This window comes from Hermetia illucens, chromosome 4, assembly GCF_905115235.1.
Source record: "Hermetia illucens chromosome 4, iHerIll2.2.curated.20191125, whole genome shotgun sequence".
NCBI classification, from domain to species: Eukaryota; Metazoa; Arthropoda; class Insecta; order Diptera; family Stratiomyidae; genus Hermetia; species Hermetia illucens.
Genome location: NC_051852.1, coordinates 70,103,856 through 70,120,436, shown reverse-complemented (window position 1 = coordinate 70,120,436; position 16,581 = coordinate 70,103,856). Strand labels below are relative to the sequence as shown.

At 37.1% G+C, this 16,581-nt stretch overlaps 1 protein-coding gene and 1 long non-coding RNA gene across 3 annotated transcripts in view; both read left to right on the top strand.

Annotated features, from left to right (window-relative positions):
- The first annotated feature begins 8,427 nt into the window (after positions 1-8,427).
- Positions 8,428-16,581, top strand: part of LOC119654523 (little elongation complex subunit 2) — a 52,334-nt gene continuing 44,180 nt past the window's right edge. The window contains exons 1-3 of one of the 2 annotated variants that reach the window (XM_038059965.1): positions 8,428-8,633; positions 13,666-14,333; positions 14,403-15,032. In XM_038059965.1, the coding sequence (XP_037915893.1) occupies positions 8,608-8,633; positions 13,666-14,333; positions 14,403-15,032 (1,324 nt within the window). In that variant the 5' untranslated portion in view covers positions 8,428-8,607. Of the gene's footprint in view, positions 8,634-13,665; positions 15,033-16,581 lie in introns of both variants that reach the window. The other variant, XM_038059964.1, reaches the window with a different exon arrangement.
- Positions 9,577-10,676, top strand: LOC119654525. The gene is made up of 3 exons (XR_005249826.1): positions 9,577-9,591; positions 10,229-10,569; positions 10,619-10,676. It is a non-coding gene; the product is annotated as an uncharacterized LOC119654525 (long non-coding RNA).

The following is a 16,581-nucleotide window of genomic DNA, read 5'->3' as shown; positions in this document are numbered from 1 at the left end:
CAGACAGACAGACAGACATTGAATCGATTTTAATAAGGTTTTGTCTTACACAAAACCTTAAAAAAGGCTAGGGAGAATTAGATTCTTCTTGAATGGAATTTTAATGTTTCACTCGAATGTCGATTATTCTCGTTAATTATGACGTCAGCATCTTATTTGTATGGTTTAGGCTGTTAATTAGAACGAAATTGATAAGTTTGAACTTCTATAACTTTGACACTAATAGTTGGATTTCCATGGAACTTGGCATGTGTATGCACGAGACTGTCCTCTATGTCGGTGCAAAATTTTACAAGGCTGAATGCGTACCAGAGTTAAATCAGGGTAATAATCTCGGGCGAGCGCAATGTTGTCCACATTGCCTACTATAGGGTACTGTAATCATATAGTGTACCGTTACAGTCTTGAATTAGGTGCTCTAACACACTTCAAGACCCTGATCCAATTGGATTGTTGCGCCAACGATTATTTTTATAATTCTAAACATAGAAAATTTGTTTGACAAATTGAGGAAAGCTAATTATAGATTAGACGAAAGGACGATTTAACGAAAGGACTCCCCAAATGGGACGGAAGAATGCTGCACTCTCAAAGAATGCGGACATGTGCAGAGGTCTATCAGGAACTCCGTCGAGTGGAGAAGCGAACACACACAGAAAAAGGAAGCTTCGGACAACCAATAAGGCTGTGAAGTTGAAAAGTACAGCGGACAACCACACCAGGTTTTGTGTAGACACAAAACCTTATTAAAACCGCTTTACTGTCTGTCTGTCCGTCACACACATTTTTATCGGAGACGGTTACAGCGATTGACACCAAATTCGGTAGAAAGCTGGGAACTGTGAACGCCCATGCATACACTACTACTACTTTTACGACGAACTTAAGGAGGGCCTCCATACATGGTTAGTACTTTTCGAAGCCGGGCTTAGTTTTGACATTTGTTGGAAAGGTGGGGAGTGCAGGGGATTTAAATTAATCATTCCTTTAAGGGGGCCATTCTCAGAAACTACCAAACTACCCAAATCTGAAAAAATCAGGAGGCTGCCACTATATGGTGCCTGGGCTCCGAAATACCTTCCATACCGGTATCTGTTCAAATAAAGTTAATAATAGTATATTATTAGGGTTTTTTGTAATTGGCTGGAAACCCCCCTTAAATTCATCCTAGCACCACGAAATTTTGCAGCGACCTAGGCTGTAATGTAGAGCATGATCATACCATGGTGGAAATCGCACTATTACTAACAAACAATATGTCAAAGTTGTTGCTTTTGAAAATTGAAAACTATGAATGTCAATATCACCCGAAGTGGATACTCTCACATAATATATGGATATATTACATGCTACGTGCTAAGAAATACACAAGACCTTTCGTACCTAAGGCGTCCAGCTTCCGGTTTCCCGACTTGTTTATACTTAATCACTAATTACTTAAATTACTTTAAACAATTTTTTTAAAATATTAACCTAATTACCTGTTAATTACCGCGGCGGATCTTATTAATTTTGAAGGGCAATTACCTGAGTCTGTGTTTAATAACCGCGTCCAAGGTTGTCGTTCGGTTTATATGACGCAAGAGAAATTTTCCCGTTGATCGAGCGTTGAAGGAAGCTGGTGTGGTATTCCCTAATATTGGGCGACTTCGAATGCCTAATCCTGCGCTTCCAAGAATCAAATGTCAACTGAAAATCCACAAGGAAGGGGACGAGATACGAGAAATCATTACGGAATCGAACTCACTGACGTACAACATCGCTAGGGGATCAATGCCTGACGATTGGCAAATAGGCATTAACTGTCCCATATGTGAGATATAACACAGTGCAGCAATTATAGAGATATCACGTTGCTGAGTACCATCTATAAGGTATTTTCCGCTATCCTGCTAGGTGGGCAAATCAGTAACAGATCAGATTTTCTCTCTACGGCAAGCAATAGAAAGATTGTTGGAATAGCTCATACACTTCAAAGCCACTTGTGATAGCATAGCCAGAGATATGGCTATGCGAGAATTCGGTATTCTGACCAAATGGATAAGATTGACTAAGTTGACCTGGACAATGTGCAAGGTCAGATAAAAGCAACAGGATCACTCTCGAGACCGTTCGACATCAACAACGGTCTAAAATAAGAAGATGCTCTATCGTGCACCTTTTTACCTTTTCCCTGGAAAAAGTAATCTGTGATGCTGAGATAACCGCGAGAGGCACCATACGCGAAAATCACAACAGCCACGACGATGAAATCCGCGCACGGTTGTTGCCTACTGGTAGAGCCTATTTCAGCTTACCAAAACTATTTTGCTCGGAACGTCTCTCCATAGGGTCAAAACTCTTACTGTATAAGACAATGATTTTGCCAGTCCTCAAGTATTCCTCGGAGACTTAGGTTCTTAACAAAAAAAAATGGGAACTCGTGGCTGCGTTCGGGAGAAGAATCCTCCGAAGAAGTTTTTGGCCCCTTACATGAGGATGGACGATTCCGTATCCTACATAACGACGAAATTTATAAACGATACCAAAACAGCCTGGTTGTGGATAAAATCCGGCTGAATAGGTTGGGTGGGCGTATGGGTGAGGAAAACAAGTCCCATCAAATTGGATAAAATTCCTAAGACTATTAAATAAGTTAGATCGTTCCTGGGCGGGGTATTATAAAGAATTCATTAGGGATTATTCTGCTTTAACAGTTCTGTCTGAAAAATTATGTGAAAATATACAGCAATAACATCGAATATATAGAATATTCTAGCAAACTGAAACTGATTCTCACTAATTCATCCATATAAGAATATTCAGATTTTTCGAAAACTCTTAGGTGCCACTCCAATAGTTTACGCAACACGTATTCTAAATGCCCATCTTACAGTTGAGAAAGAGTTGCGTGCCATTGTTTGGCCAACAAACAACTTTAGGCCTTATGTGTTTGCTCTTCTTTTTGAACTCTTAACAGACCATGGTCCTTTAATTTGGTTAATTCACAAAAAGAAAAACTCATAAAATGGAAACTTCATTTGAACAAATTTGATTTTCAAATAAATCATATTAAAGGTAAAAATAATCCAGTTACGCACATTTTGTCACGTATTAAGGATGGTACAGACAATACATGTGGGCGAACAATCATCAATAATTCGTAAACAGCCTAAAAAGACTCTACAAGAAATAATAAATATTTGAAGGGAATAAAACATTCAACTTGCAGATAATATAAACATTGAAAGTATTTCTGAGTCATTGCAAGTTCAAAATGGATCTACACCGATACCCGCACCCATTAACGATAATGTTACCATTCATTCAGAACCAAAAAACGAGACTCTTTTAATTCCAATAAAGAAAGATTATGTTAACAGATTAAAATATCAGTTAATGTTGTTAGATAGAAATTACTCGATACCAACAAATAAAGTTCGTATTCAAATAGGAGCACAGGTTTATACAACCATGAATATATATAAGAGTTACTTACGATATTATCCCAGAGCAAGTAAAAGTTGGGCTAAAAAAGTCGTGGGGCAACACACAGGTGGCGCTACAAGTATTAAATTCATATGATTTTTACATAACCCTAACCGTCAAAAGATACGTATACAAATTTAACATCGGTCGGACTATTAGTTTATGGGATAGAGCATTTTGAATGAAACAATTTTTGTTAGTTTGGAGAAATTAGATAAAAAGGAATTTTATGGGTTAATAAAGCATTGCTTTCTGCGAAAAAAAATACTATTGAAGCCAAGGCTTGGCTTGATAAACGTTATTCGGACACCAATAAAATCAAACGTTCAAAAGTGGTTTGCTAAGTTTAAACGAAGCGAAACGGACAACGAAGACGATGCACGCAGTGGACTTTGAGGCGTCTTTGAGTGCAAATCCATTTTTTTGCGACCTGTGAATCTTTCAGAAATGTACGTTTTATTGCCGTTCAGGTAAAAATGTCACAATTTGCTATAAAGCTTGTTGCGATTACTACTGAAACGTAAAGTAACTTGAAGAAATCACGCGTCAATTTCCCACTCTCCTGTTAAAAACTGATTGATTACTCTAAAAGTAAAAACTAATAAACATTTAACCTGATACTTTCACGTGGATAAGATTCAAATTGCTCAGTCATTTTCTAAAGCGGGGATTCTATTGCAATAATAGTGTTGTAATGTTGACACCGACACCTATTTGCACCGAATGCTTCAAACATATTTTCTATTTTGCAAATGTGAGAAATTAAATTAATGCAAATCTCCGACATATTGCTACATAATTGATTTGCAGGTCCCAGTTTAAAACTTATAAAGACGATGCAGTGGGGAAAGTGCAGTTAATGCGCAACACAATGTTTATACGGCTTTAGCGAGAATAACGCCCGAACACAAGGTGAATAAAATACTTCACTGGCGTCTTTACCTGAGTGGCGACCGAATGTACATTTTCTGAAAAATTTTCAAAATATCGGTTTTGCACGGCGCGGGATTCGAACCTTGGACCGGATGAATATTCTGCGGATTATCTTGATAATTTAACAAACAGCTTTTTTCAAAAAAGGATTATATGTTCGATATAATGTACAACAACAATCGCCAGCAAATCCTTGAACTCCTTCGAAATATTAATAATGATGATAACCAAATTAATAAAAAAAGGTGGGAGCAAGGAGCAAGTGTTACCTAGATATTGGCGCTGCAGCAGGCTTTTTACTATGTGGTGCTGGAATTGAGGACTCTATGTAGATAAATTTTTTTTCCATGTTTTTTTTTAATGTAAAAATGTAATGGCTACTTTCTCGAAACACTGCTACCCGTTTTTATGAATTTCAACGTATAACTAACTATATAGTTATCTGCAAAAGTTAATAGCAACATCCTATGCTTAGTATTAAGTATTCCAATATTTTACAACAACCCAGTATCAACATCTTATTTACGCCCTATACCTTCTCTTAACTACACAAAAATTGATATAGTTGATCAAATTGTGATTAAATTTCGTAACCAAAATTCCCTGTAAATAAATATAGAAAGAATTTGGAAAATTTAATTAACTGTGGGTAAAATTAGCAAAGCTAATAATCATAGTTATATTGAAGAAATTGAAAAGGGAATTATACTGACTTGAAATTTATATGGAGAAATACAGCCATTTTGTAACAAATTTTAACAACGTAACGTCATTATATCTTCACTTCCCGCTATAATGTTCACCAATTTACTAATTGATTGTTCTTGTATTTCAGATACAAAAGCAATCTCATGAAAGTGCATATAAATACACCGGCAGAGAAACTCGCAAATAAATTTAAAAAAGTCGGAAAACTGGAAGCTGGACGCTTTAGATATAAAAGGTTTTGTTTCCATATGTGAGGAACTTTGAGTGCATGGCAATTGCACTGGCAAAATAATGCAAAATTCAACTGTGTCAGCAGCTATTTATAGAAATAATTTGCTCTGATAATAACTAATTTCATACGCTTGACAGCAGCAGTTCAACATTATTAGCAAATATGAAGAAGTTCACCAAAAACACACAAACAAACAAGTCGGGATACCGGGAGCTGGGCGTGTTGGGGTATAAATGTTTTGGGTTAATCTTGTGTGAGAAACTCCCTGCCTCCCTGAATACAAAATATTCTACAATATTGCGCTAAACCAGATGATACACATATCAACATACATATCGCTGACATAAATACTGTGTTCATCATAAAAATAAACAATAAACGAACATTGTCTGCTACCGCATTGATAAATTGATCTAACGCATCTTCAGGCACTCCTTGCACAAATGCGCGTACGTAAACTAGAAACCGCTGGTAACCAGGCAAGCTTTATTACACATACATATACGAGTACATACACATGTCTGCCTCGAGTAATTGATACTGATATGCAAATAATGTGTGGGGACCTCCTCTCCAAACTTAACCTAAAATGGTGTTAATCGCTACATATAATGGGACACACAGACCACATAATTGGTCCAGATGTCTCCGAGTAAATTGGGTGTGACAAACCGACAGACGGACAGACAGACATTGAATCGATTTTAATAAGGTTTTGTTTCACACAAAACCATAAAAAGGACTCACTTAATAGCAGCAAAGGGTAAAGGTAAGTAAATTCTTTATATATTCGACTTTTTTTACTCGAATGTCAATTATTCTCGTTAACTATGACGTCAGCATCTTATTTGCATGGCTTAAGATGCAGTAAATTCGGAGCAAACTAATAGCCGGATTCTCATGAAACTTTGCAGTGTTGAACGCGATACTGTTCCCTAGGTTGCTGCAATTTAGTAAAACTAGGATGAACCTAAGAGGGGTTATCCGGTCCAATCCTAAAAGCTGGTAATAATTTATTATTAAGTTTATTTAAACAGATCTCCTAATGAGACATATTTTGGGGACTAGACTTCGTACAAGCGCATGGCCCTGATTTTTGAGTTACGTTTTCCACCCATAAAATAAGATATTAATAATCAGATGCAATTGAATAGATAGATAAAAGAACATTTAAAAGAGGTGTTAAATTTAAGATTTAATTCAATTAATATTATAAGTTGAAGGAAGATGCTTAAGAATGGAATTTCTTTAATAAAACGAATAAATTCTAATTTTTAAGTTTTTCCTCTTAACCTTGAATAGAACTTATAATCACTTGCGTCTACGATTATTTGCGTTGCACCAGCTTATTAGCGATTTTAAGTGGAAAGTATTCAATGGCATTGTGGATTTTTTTGGCATGGCATCTCTAAAATTTTTTTAGCCAACTTAATTAATAGCAGCAGGAAATTCCGAGTTGAGATTCTTTATTTATTATAATCATTTTTATGACTTCGTCTCTTCCAGAACCATATAATGCTAAGTTTCCATTCAATGCTTTTATCCACTGACAAGTGAACTGTCAATTGTCAGCGACTAGTCAGAACTATGATAGGCAAATGCGGGGCCGGCTGTCCTCGGTCAAATCCACCATTTTGCTAATTTATGGACCTAATATGATGGAATTGACAGGCTCTCAAATCACCATTTAGCATATCAAGCCATCCTTGTTGTTGGTTTATTCTCAATCGACTTCCATTCTCAAACCAATCTTCGCAGATGAGTTCCCGCCAGTGCGAATGGCATGTCCATATGATCGAAAAAGCCTCAATTGCAGTGTTCCTTGCAAAGTCATATCTGTCAGATATGTGAAATCCCTCAATAAGAGTTGAATGCGACTGCCTACAATAAGCGTTTGTCGTATCTGCTAGTTTCGTTAAACTTCTACTAAGTGGGTCATCCCACTTAAGAAGAAATGAATAAAGACTCTAATGCATTTTTTAGAATTTTTTTCACCATAGATTTATTAATATCTTGACCTCTCTCTACCCGGAGCGGCGTGACCGGTGGTATTTGGCTCGTTTATATTGAATTCAAAATCCGCCAAGGGTATGAATTGTAACGACCGAAATCGCGTTGTTAGAACCTAAACTGGTTTAAGCTTATAGAGATGAAAATTTTTCTTTGAGATGAGTTGTCTTGAGCCTACCATCTACTTGATAGCGGGCCGCACATATTTGAGAAGGAACTTATTTCTGCTATTCAGTGCGCGGACTACTCTTTCGTGGGCAAGTGCCCAGTACTTTTAAAAATGATAATATTCGCTATGCGGTTTCGATATGTATTTAGACTTAATAACTTTTTACACTCCAAATGGTCGCAAATATCTTCGGAAACCTCAGGAACTGCTGGATCGGTTTTAATTATTGTTTTATGAGAATAATCACAACACAACATCGAAATTCGTTGGCACTAAGATCCTTTTTAGACGTTTTTGAATTGATATTTAATTTATTAGAAGCAGCCAAAATTCTACCTTTGAATAATTTCGTTAGTTCTAGTTCGGGTCATAACTATATACAGTGAGCAAAAGTGAAATGCGGACACGGCCGTACGAAATATTTAAATGATAAAATTTTAGTGACAAAAGTTACTTCAAAAGGCGATTTCGTTAAAAAGCTATTTTTAAAATGCTGTCTCTATTTTCGAATTAGGCATCGAAATTATTTCCTTCCAGAACCGCCCACTAAAAAGAGAAAAGTTATTAATATTATTTATTAATTTGGTGCGTTCATGTTACGTTTATGCTCTTTATCGAACATAATCGTGATCCAATTTGCTAATAATAAATTCTAGTCATGATTTCATTTTTGGTCGCAGAACCAACAAATCTGTGACTATCTTATCAAATTGGAATTTTAAAATCGAATATCTCTCAGATGTTTCTGTCGATTTTCATAGATATGGACTTTTTCATAGCAGAGATGTTTCCTACAAATCTTAATCTATAACTCTCCTTTAGCCATGATAGTTCCAGTGATACCGGATATTTATTAATTTTCACTACACATTGTATCAGTCCAAGTGACGTTATCATCAATTTGACGTTTCGTATTGATATTACCTTGTCTAGTCTGTGTACACTGCCTTTAACCTAAGTGTCAATCCGGGAAAGCGTCGATGTAATCCATGTTCTTGCTATATATGTCAAATAAGCTACGGCATTGATATTAGGCTGCCGGGGCCAAAACAAGTTAACGGATAATATAAGCGGGCATAAAGAAGAGATGGAAGAGCCTTGTGAGTTGAGTTGGTGAGTATTTACGTTGAGTGTTCGGTAGAGTTAGCTTTATATATAATTCTACAGAAAGGCAACTAAAGCCGATCTTATTTGCTCCCTGATTTCTCTATTTACTAATCTGTGATTTTGCATGTCTAGATTCGTGAAACATACGCGGTTTTCGTCACCAAGTTGTGATTCGCCAAATAAGACTGCACACTATGAATGCGAGTTCTGAAGAATTCTTGCAAACAAACGCGTACCGTTTGAGATTTGTGTCTAATCGCGAGTATTCTGTCGGATTTCGATCGCCTTCGCATGGCGATGAAATGTCAAATCAGCTGAAGAGTATCTCCTAAATAATTACCTCCTCAAAATCCCTTTTTGGCAGTAAACTCACAAGCCAAAGGTAACGACTTTGGTGGTGCTTGTCCGTACACATCGCGAGACTCGAGTGATATCGGACACAGCTTATAGCTTCGTCTCATAAATGCTCGCGAAGGCTCCTGTCCCGTTCGATTTTCATCGTGATCGAAGTGACAATTTGACAGTTTTGTAATTTCCAGGAGTCGCAACTCGAAACTCCCTGTTGCACCTAATTCAGTTTCCTAAAAGCTTTTTGAACATACCACGGCAGTTGCGTGGAATGCCATCAAACTTGATCCATGGAATGGAACGGTATCCTCCGCGTTTGTGGTCTTTCCGATCTCCGAATGCTTAAGGCCCAAATACAACAGCAGAGTAACTGCGTATTTCCGTAGTGAGAGAGCTGTCAAATGAAGTTCATTACACGGACTTGTATGAAGCAATATACAAGTTCGATGCGCAATGCCGCACGCAGAAAAGTTCGGAAAGCTTTTGCGATGCGTGAGAGAGAGTTTGTTGCGTCATTTGCAATATGGTGGCGCTTTTCGTTTTTTGGCTGTTACTTTTGAATGTAATTAATTTACATGAATTCGTTGTGAGAACTGTGGAAGGCACTAATTGAATTGTAAATGCCACGGGAAATTGACAGTTATACATTTTTATGGGTTGCCATGCCAATGAAGTCTCCTCGGTAGAGTTGTGACGTCTCACAACATGGCGCGGGCTATTCAGTCTGTTTGAATTTGCTTGAAATTTCAATTGCTGATAGACATTTTTCCAAAACGGTTTTTGAGAGTTTTGTTAGGTTGCACCATACAAGTAATTTCTGTCATTAGTGAAAATATGGCGGGGAGCCTATTGTGTAAAATATTAGAATGGGCGTTTGTTTTTTTAGATTTTTTATTGTGTTGGTGGGTGCGAATCGCGGATCGTTTTCGATAAAAAAGGTTAGGGCTGCCGCTCCTCATTTTGGAGCCAATCAATTTTGAGAAAAAGTTAATTGCATGCATGTTAATTGAATTCTACGGTGGTGCTTTGAAACGTTTTATTCAATTTCAAATCAAGAGGTGACAAATTTTCACATTCCGCCACCCCATATTTTGCGATTTTAATCTTTCGAATATCCCCAAACGACAACCCTGTTATCCAAAATTTACGACTTAAAAATGAAGTGCGACAACCCGCAACCATTCCGGAAAACCCTATTTACCAAATGTTGATCAAAATAACGGCGGTCAAATGTTCCAAAATTATCTTTTAAGCATTTAGGCCGAGCGCAGACTAGGTCCAGTGCAGACTAAAAGCGTAGCGGAATGTAGCGCAGCGTAGCGTATATTATTCAATGAGCGTAAGGTCACTTGAGTGTAAAATTGTCAAAAAGAAGAGAACCGGCATACATGAAACTACTAACTTACGGGAAAAAAGTTACCCAAATAACTTTTTAAATATGCCAGAATGTCTCTAAACCATTTGGTTACATACTGACGATTATTGAAGGAGATATTAGAAAGCAAAAAACAAACTTTCGTGAACCAATTTCACCAGAAGAAAGATGTAACTTTAAGGGGACAACCCGGTTTTGCGCCGAGGTGCACCAATTCAGGTAGGGTTTACCTCGTCTTCTTTTTCTATCATAGATGTTGCTCTTATAGGTTTTCGTGGCTGGATCATCCTCATTCATACGGACCGCCCACCGCAACCTGTTGAGCGGTATTTTATCCACAACCGTCGTGTTATCGTTCATATATTTCATCGTTATGTAGGCTACGGAATTGTCTATGTAGGGGGCCAAAATTCTTCGGAGGATTCTTCTCTCGAACGCGGCGAAGAGTTCGCAATTTTTCTTGCTAAGAACCCAAGTCTCCGAGGAATACATAAGGACTGGCAAGATCGTAGTCTTATCCAGTAATTTAATTTTACATTACATAAATGTACACATAAATTAAAGTGATAATATTAATAATTGTCAACATTTTAAACCGTATCTATATTAGAAGCGGAATCATCAAAAGAAACCCAAGAAGAGTGTGATAGTGCAGGTGTTGAGACCTGTTCTGAGTGTTTCAGAATCACATTTCGTATATCTAGTTTTTGTATTTGTGTAAACTGGTAAATGGAAGTTAACTTTTGAAAAATAAAAAGTTTTAGTCTCTATCCCCGCCTCACTCTCGTAGAATATCCATTTCCAATATTCTTACTATTTGATCTTCCAACCGAATCATCTCCTCAGCATCACTATCTCTGGTGCTCTTTAGTCGCTTTCCTTCGATACTCCTTTCACAGTATCATTGCCACTAAATTGAGCTCCAGTTTTAATTTTAGAGTCAATCGGCTGACCGCTGGGTCATCCTCAGTTGACGTATAGTTATCACCCAAAGGAATTCGTTCAGAGATATTTCCCTCTGTTTTGCAAGGCATTAATTGAAATTTAATAAACGACCTCAAGTTGCCATACATGAATTTTGCCTAATATTGGAAATAAGATCAGCAATTATCCCTTTTGTTTGATACCCTACATAACCAAATTGTGAGAAAAAAAATTACACTGCCATTTCGCATGTAAGAATTGAATACTTCTGTTGTATTAACAATACAATGGTACATTGCTAACAAAAGACAGATTGTGGCGAGAATACATCGAGCAAAGAAATTTACCCATCCATCATTTTCGCAAACCTTGTCAGCATTTCGATTGCCGTTTGAAAATCCCATTTGTCAGCATCACAAGTTGAAGAGCCAATTACACGAATGAAACTGGGCAAAGTAAATGGACCTGACAACATCGCAATAAAGGTGGATATTTGATGTATGTAATATCACAAAAGTGATAATCACCTTAAAGCGTAGTATCACATTTAACCAAGCCCAATCCAAACATCACTACATCACCAAAGTGATGATGCCGGGTGTCGTTTTCGAATCTGTATATGATTCCCTGGTCTCTAAGTTGGGTTTGATATTGAAAAATGTTTTCGAGGATTTCTTGCTTACACACGATGCCGACAAATCAATACAAAATGCATAAATTTTTAAGTGATGTAATCCTCGTTCCCCAGAATCAAGATTTCCTGTTCTTTGCATGTGAAAAATATCTTTCTATAGTAAAAAAACGAAGGTGGCTAACGGTTTCGTCCAGGGCAAAGGTAACTTATCAGGCGCTGCTTTACCTCCACTCTGGAAGCAGTGTGACCGAACGAAGGTGTTATACACTTTTTATAATCCGCAAAACACAATGTGGGTACGAATTATTACAAATGAAATTAGAACTTGATCAAAGCTACAATTCTTAAACGAAAAAAAAAAACATACTGTAGTATATGGGTTCTTTTGCTTTCTTCTTCTGTTATATGAAATGTCTTCATTTACACATACTTGGCGGTACTATACATATTACGCTATGAATCTGATAAATGCATGGCATTCACCTCTATTGATAAGGAATATTTAGTAATATCGGCTGTTGAATGTTAATATTTGATATTGGTGACAGAACGTTGCCTGTACGGTTAGGATAATGGAGCTAGAGAAGACGTCTGATCGTGCATCACACAATCTCATCTGATATGCACTGCGACAACATTTAGTGTCAGAGGAATTCGTGCGCTAGATTGAATTGGGATTTCAAAAAAAGATGTACCAAAAACACTCCGTATCCCTGTCGATGTACATGAAGGAAGTGCCTTCACCTCGCTCTTCTTTGTTCTTGATATTGACACTGTCACGCAGGACATCTAACGGCCAGTGTCCTACACATTGCTTTAGGCAGATGACGCCCTCTTAGCGTCTCACAATAAAGCTGATCTCGAGCAGCTTGTCCAAAAATACAATCATTGACTTATACACCACGATCTTCGATTGAATCCGAATAAAAGAGAGTTCTTGACGACCGACTCTAGTGAGACAGGTACTATCACTGTCAGCGGCAACGATCTGTCCAGCACTGGGCCGTTTAAGTATCTCGGGTCAATGCTCTCCGCCAACGTTGAATTGTTCTATGAAATTGATTCACACATCTGCATAGCCTGGATATAGTGGGTTCCAATAATAAATGTCGCAAATCTGAAAACTACCGCAGTGCCGTTCAGTAAGTGCCCTCTATTGGTCCCAGGCGTGGGCAAAAATGATAGGCAATGAACGGCGCCTTCTGGTAATGCAGATTATAATGTGGCAGGGCATAACACGCTATGATCACGTGCGAAATGAAGCCATCGGTGGTCGATAGGGGGTTGTGCGGGTCGCGGAAAGTTGTGAGAGCGGCATCTTCGATGGTATGATCATATATTTCGCGATGACAAGAACTCACTAGCTGGAATCGCTATGAACATCGTAGTCGGTAGGAAATGACCCGAAGGCCAGTTGAAATAACGGTGCCTTCATACGCGAGCCGAGAAAAGTGGTAAATTCGATTTAAATGAGGCGACGAGCTAAGGGAAAGATGTTTAATTTGTGCCGTTGGAATTAGGGCTTTAGGTGGCTAGGACAGATTTTTAGAGACCTGCGATATCGTCCTAAGCTCTTCATTAGCTGAGAAATTGGTTTTTCTGAAGAGGCTGTTATCTTGTATAAAATAGAATTTGAATTATGAGCTTGAAGCCATTGAATCCTTATTTGTGGTTATTACCTTCGCAGTTGTATTTCTCCTATTTATTGTAAGATATTCTCACTCTCTAGCTTTAATATTTTCTTTTGATTTTTTAAGGTCATGGTATAAAATTCGGCAATCCAGAGAGTATTTGAAATACTTCGATGACACTTTTTCGGCGAAAAACAGTGATATTTTTTTCTGTCATTTGAATGAAATAGAGGCACCACTTACGTCAAAGAATGAAACTCAGCTTAGTATCGATTACGAAGCAGTTTCTATCGATCCAAGAAGCAAAAAAGTAATAGTAAATCCTATTGTGGATAATTCGGAATTAGTGAGCAAAACTAGAATGTCGAAAATGTTTGCGGTATTTACAAAAGTTTCGGCGCTGACGGAAAAGGAGCATAAGTCAGGTCTGCAAGTTTTGCTTCATGATCAAGAGAAAATGAAGACTTCGTCGCAAGTTCTTACATCAAATAAAAGAGTTCAGGAAATGAAAGAATTCAATGCAATTGTGGAAAAGATGTTGTGTGTAGAGCCAATTCGAACTTCAAGGCTAAAGGAAGTATTAATAGCACAATACTTGCAAATCCTTCAAAATAAAGCACAGAAGATTATTAACAAAGGTAATCAGTTCTACTCAATTCAAAGTGCAATTCCATTTGGGTCAAAAAATGAGAATGCGATACAGTATACACAAGGCGAGATTGTTAAACAGAGCGGTGATGTTATCGAATATTTACCAAATTTCAACTTTACTAATGTGTTGAAATCAGAGAAAAGTATTTCTGAAATTGAATTTCTTTCATTTCAAACTTCAAATCAAGAGAATATAGAGCGCCTATTTGCAGAGACTGCCATTATCCTTCCTGAGGCTTCAGCAATCCTTCTTCTAAACTGTTGCCCCACATTAGAAAGTTGGGAGATAGCATTTAAAATTACTCCATCAGATTGCAATTCGAATGGATTAATCTCTTTTGATGAACCATTACCACTTCGTTCTGGAACCGAATTTGTTTGTCATCAAACTTTGGAGTACATCATTAGACAGCAGATGTTATCGAAAGCAGATTGTCGCTGCTTATCACTAGATGATGGAAAAATAAGAAAGAACACTTATGGAGAACATATGGATATACATGCTGTTGATTTAGACTGTGACTATCATATTGTTGACTACAATGAATATTTACACAAGAAAACACCTCGTCCGTCCGAATCCATCGCATTCAGCTCAAGTGAAATTTTCAGAAAATGGGCAATAAAAAGGAAAAGTTCTAATGCGAATTCAATGCAAATGAATATTATCACAAAAACCAGCGTTCCTTTTTTTCAGTTTGAAAATGGAGAGCCCACTTTTGTGAATCTGTCACTTAAGATAGAAAACAAAATCGACTTCGGTGCAGAACTAATGACTAAAAATGAACTAACTAGAGAATGGTTACGGCAATATTTAATTTCTAATGGATTCACTAAACGAGGTACGTTGAATTATTGATTATATTTAATTATTGAATAGAAGTATATTTTTATTATTCAAAACGAGGTACGTATTTTGAACTGAATGAATATGAAAATAAGTTGTATCAGAAATATATCAACACAAACATATCAACAAACATCAACACACATATAAAAAAATATTAAATAAAAAATTCGAAAGCTGCTAATTCCATGCGTTGACAATCCCTTGGGTTCTGTGATACACGACTTCGTACTCAGCTCGATAAATAAAGTAACGTTTTTGTTGTGTGCATCTATAGTGTCTTCTCATGGTTTTCGTAACGTCGTCGGTGGACCATTGTCCTTTAAATATACTTTTTGGCAGTCTTTCAAAATGATCATCCCATTTTGGCATTAGCAGCTAGCAACGACGCACACTGGGGCCTTTTCTTCGTAAATAGCACTCAAAACCTTAATTTTAATTTTACGTTATTTTGAATTTATTAAATGACTAAAACAATGTAAACATTTCGGCAGACCATCAGCTAAACAGGTTTAGTCCCAATTGTTTACTTTTACCATTCTTAGTCCTTGTCATTTCCCGTTGGTATTAGACTTAATTATTACATATATTCGAAGTGGCAAAAGCAAATATACGTCAATTTCTTATCTTTTGCAAGTTCTGCTTCAAATTACTAGGGCGAGTTCTAGTAATGGTATGTAATACATTAAAATGCAAAAAACAAATTTTAATGGCGAAATTAGGGAGAAATTTGCCTTCAAATCTGACCAGTCACTTTTATTTTTGAATGTGAATATTTCAATTTCGCGCAAGGGGATTTCAAATCCGCCAATGTAATGTTACAATAGAAGGTCAGTTGCAATAGACATAAGGACTGATTTTTTTAAATAGAAAAGAGATGGCTAGAAGGGTCCGACGTATTTCAAATCAACCGACATTGAAGAGGTGGTTGCGGTCGGCCACTATTCGATTTCCAAGCAAGTAGCGAGCAGACGAAACGTGGGAAAAGAGCAGCTTTGCGTGTTGGAAATCATCCGGATGTTTTAGCTTATGCTTTACAAATGCAATTGGACGTGGTGAAGAAAGTATCCGAAATCCTAGGGTTTGCTCAAAAATATAAAAGATAAATATGTCCAGAAGTCAACACATTTGCTAGTAACTGATGAAACAATGTAACGTAATCTGGAGGTTTGCGAAGCAATTATTCCCCCTTAACAAATTTGTCCAAAAAGAAAAATTAAAATATTACCCAGAAAATATTTCTTTAAAAGAAAGTGAAGCTGAGATACCATTACAATCAATTTTAGACCATACTACCTGTCGGCTACTGTCAGCTCTAAAAGATGTTATTAGAAGTTTGGATCCATTGTATTTTCCAACCCTAATTTAAAAGTGGGTTTCGATGATAATTCCAGTCATACGCAGTACAAACAAAAATTTGATGCTATTTATGCGGTGCCGCGTCTAAAAATTTTAACAACAATGTGTATATTCAACAACAAATATGATATTATCTAGAATTGTCGATGGCTTCCTGTCATTTGGTATTTCAGTGTTACATTCAT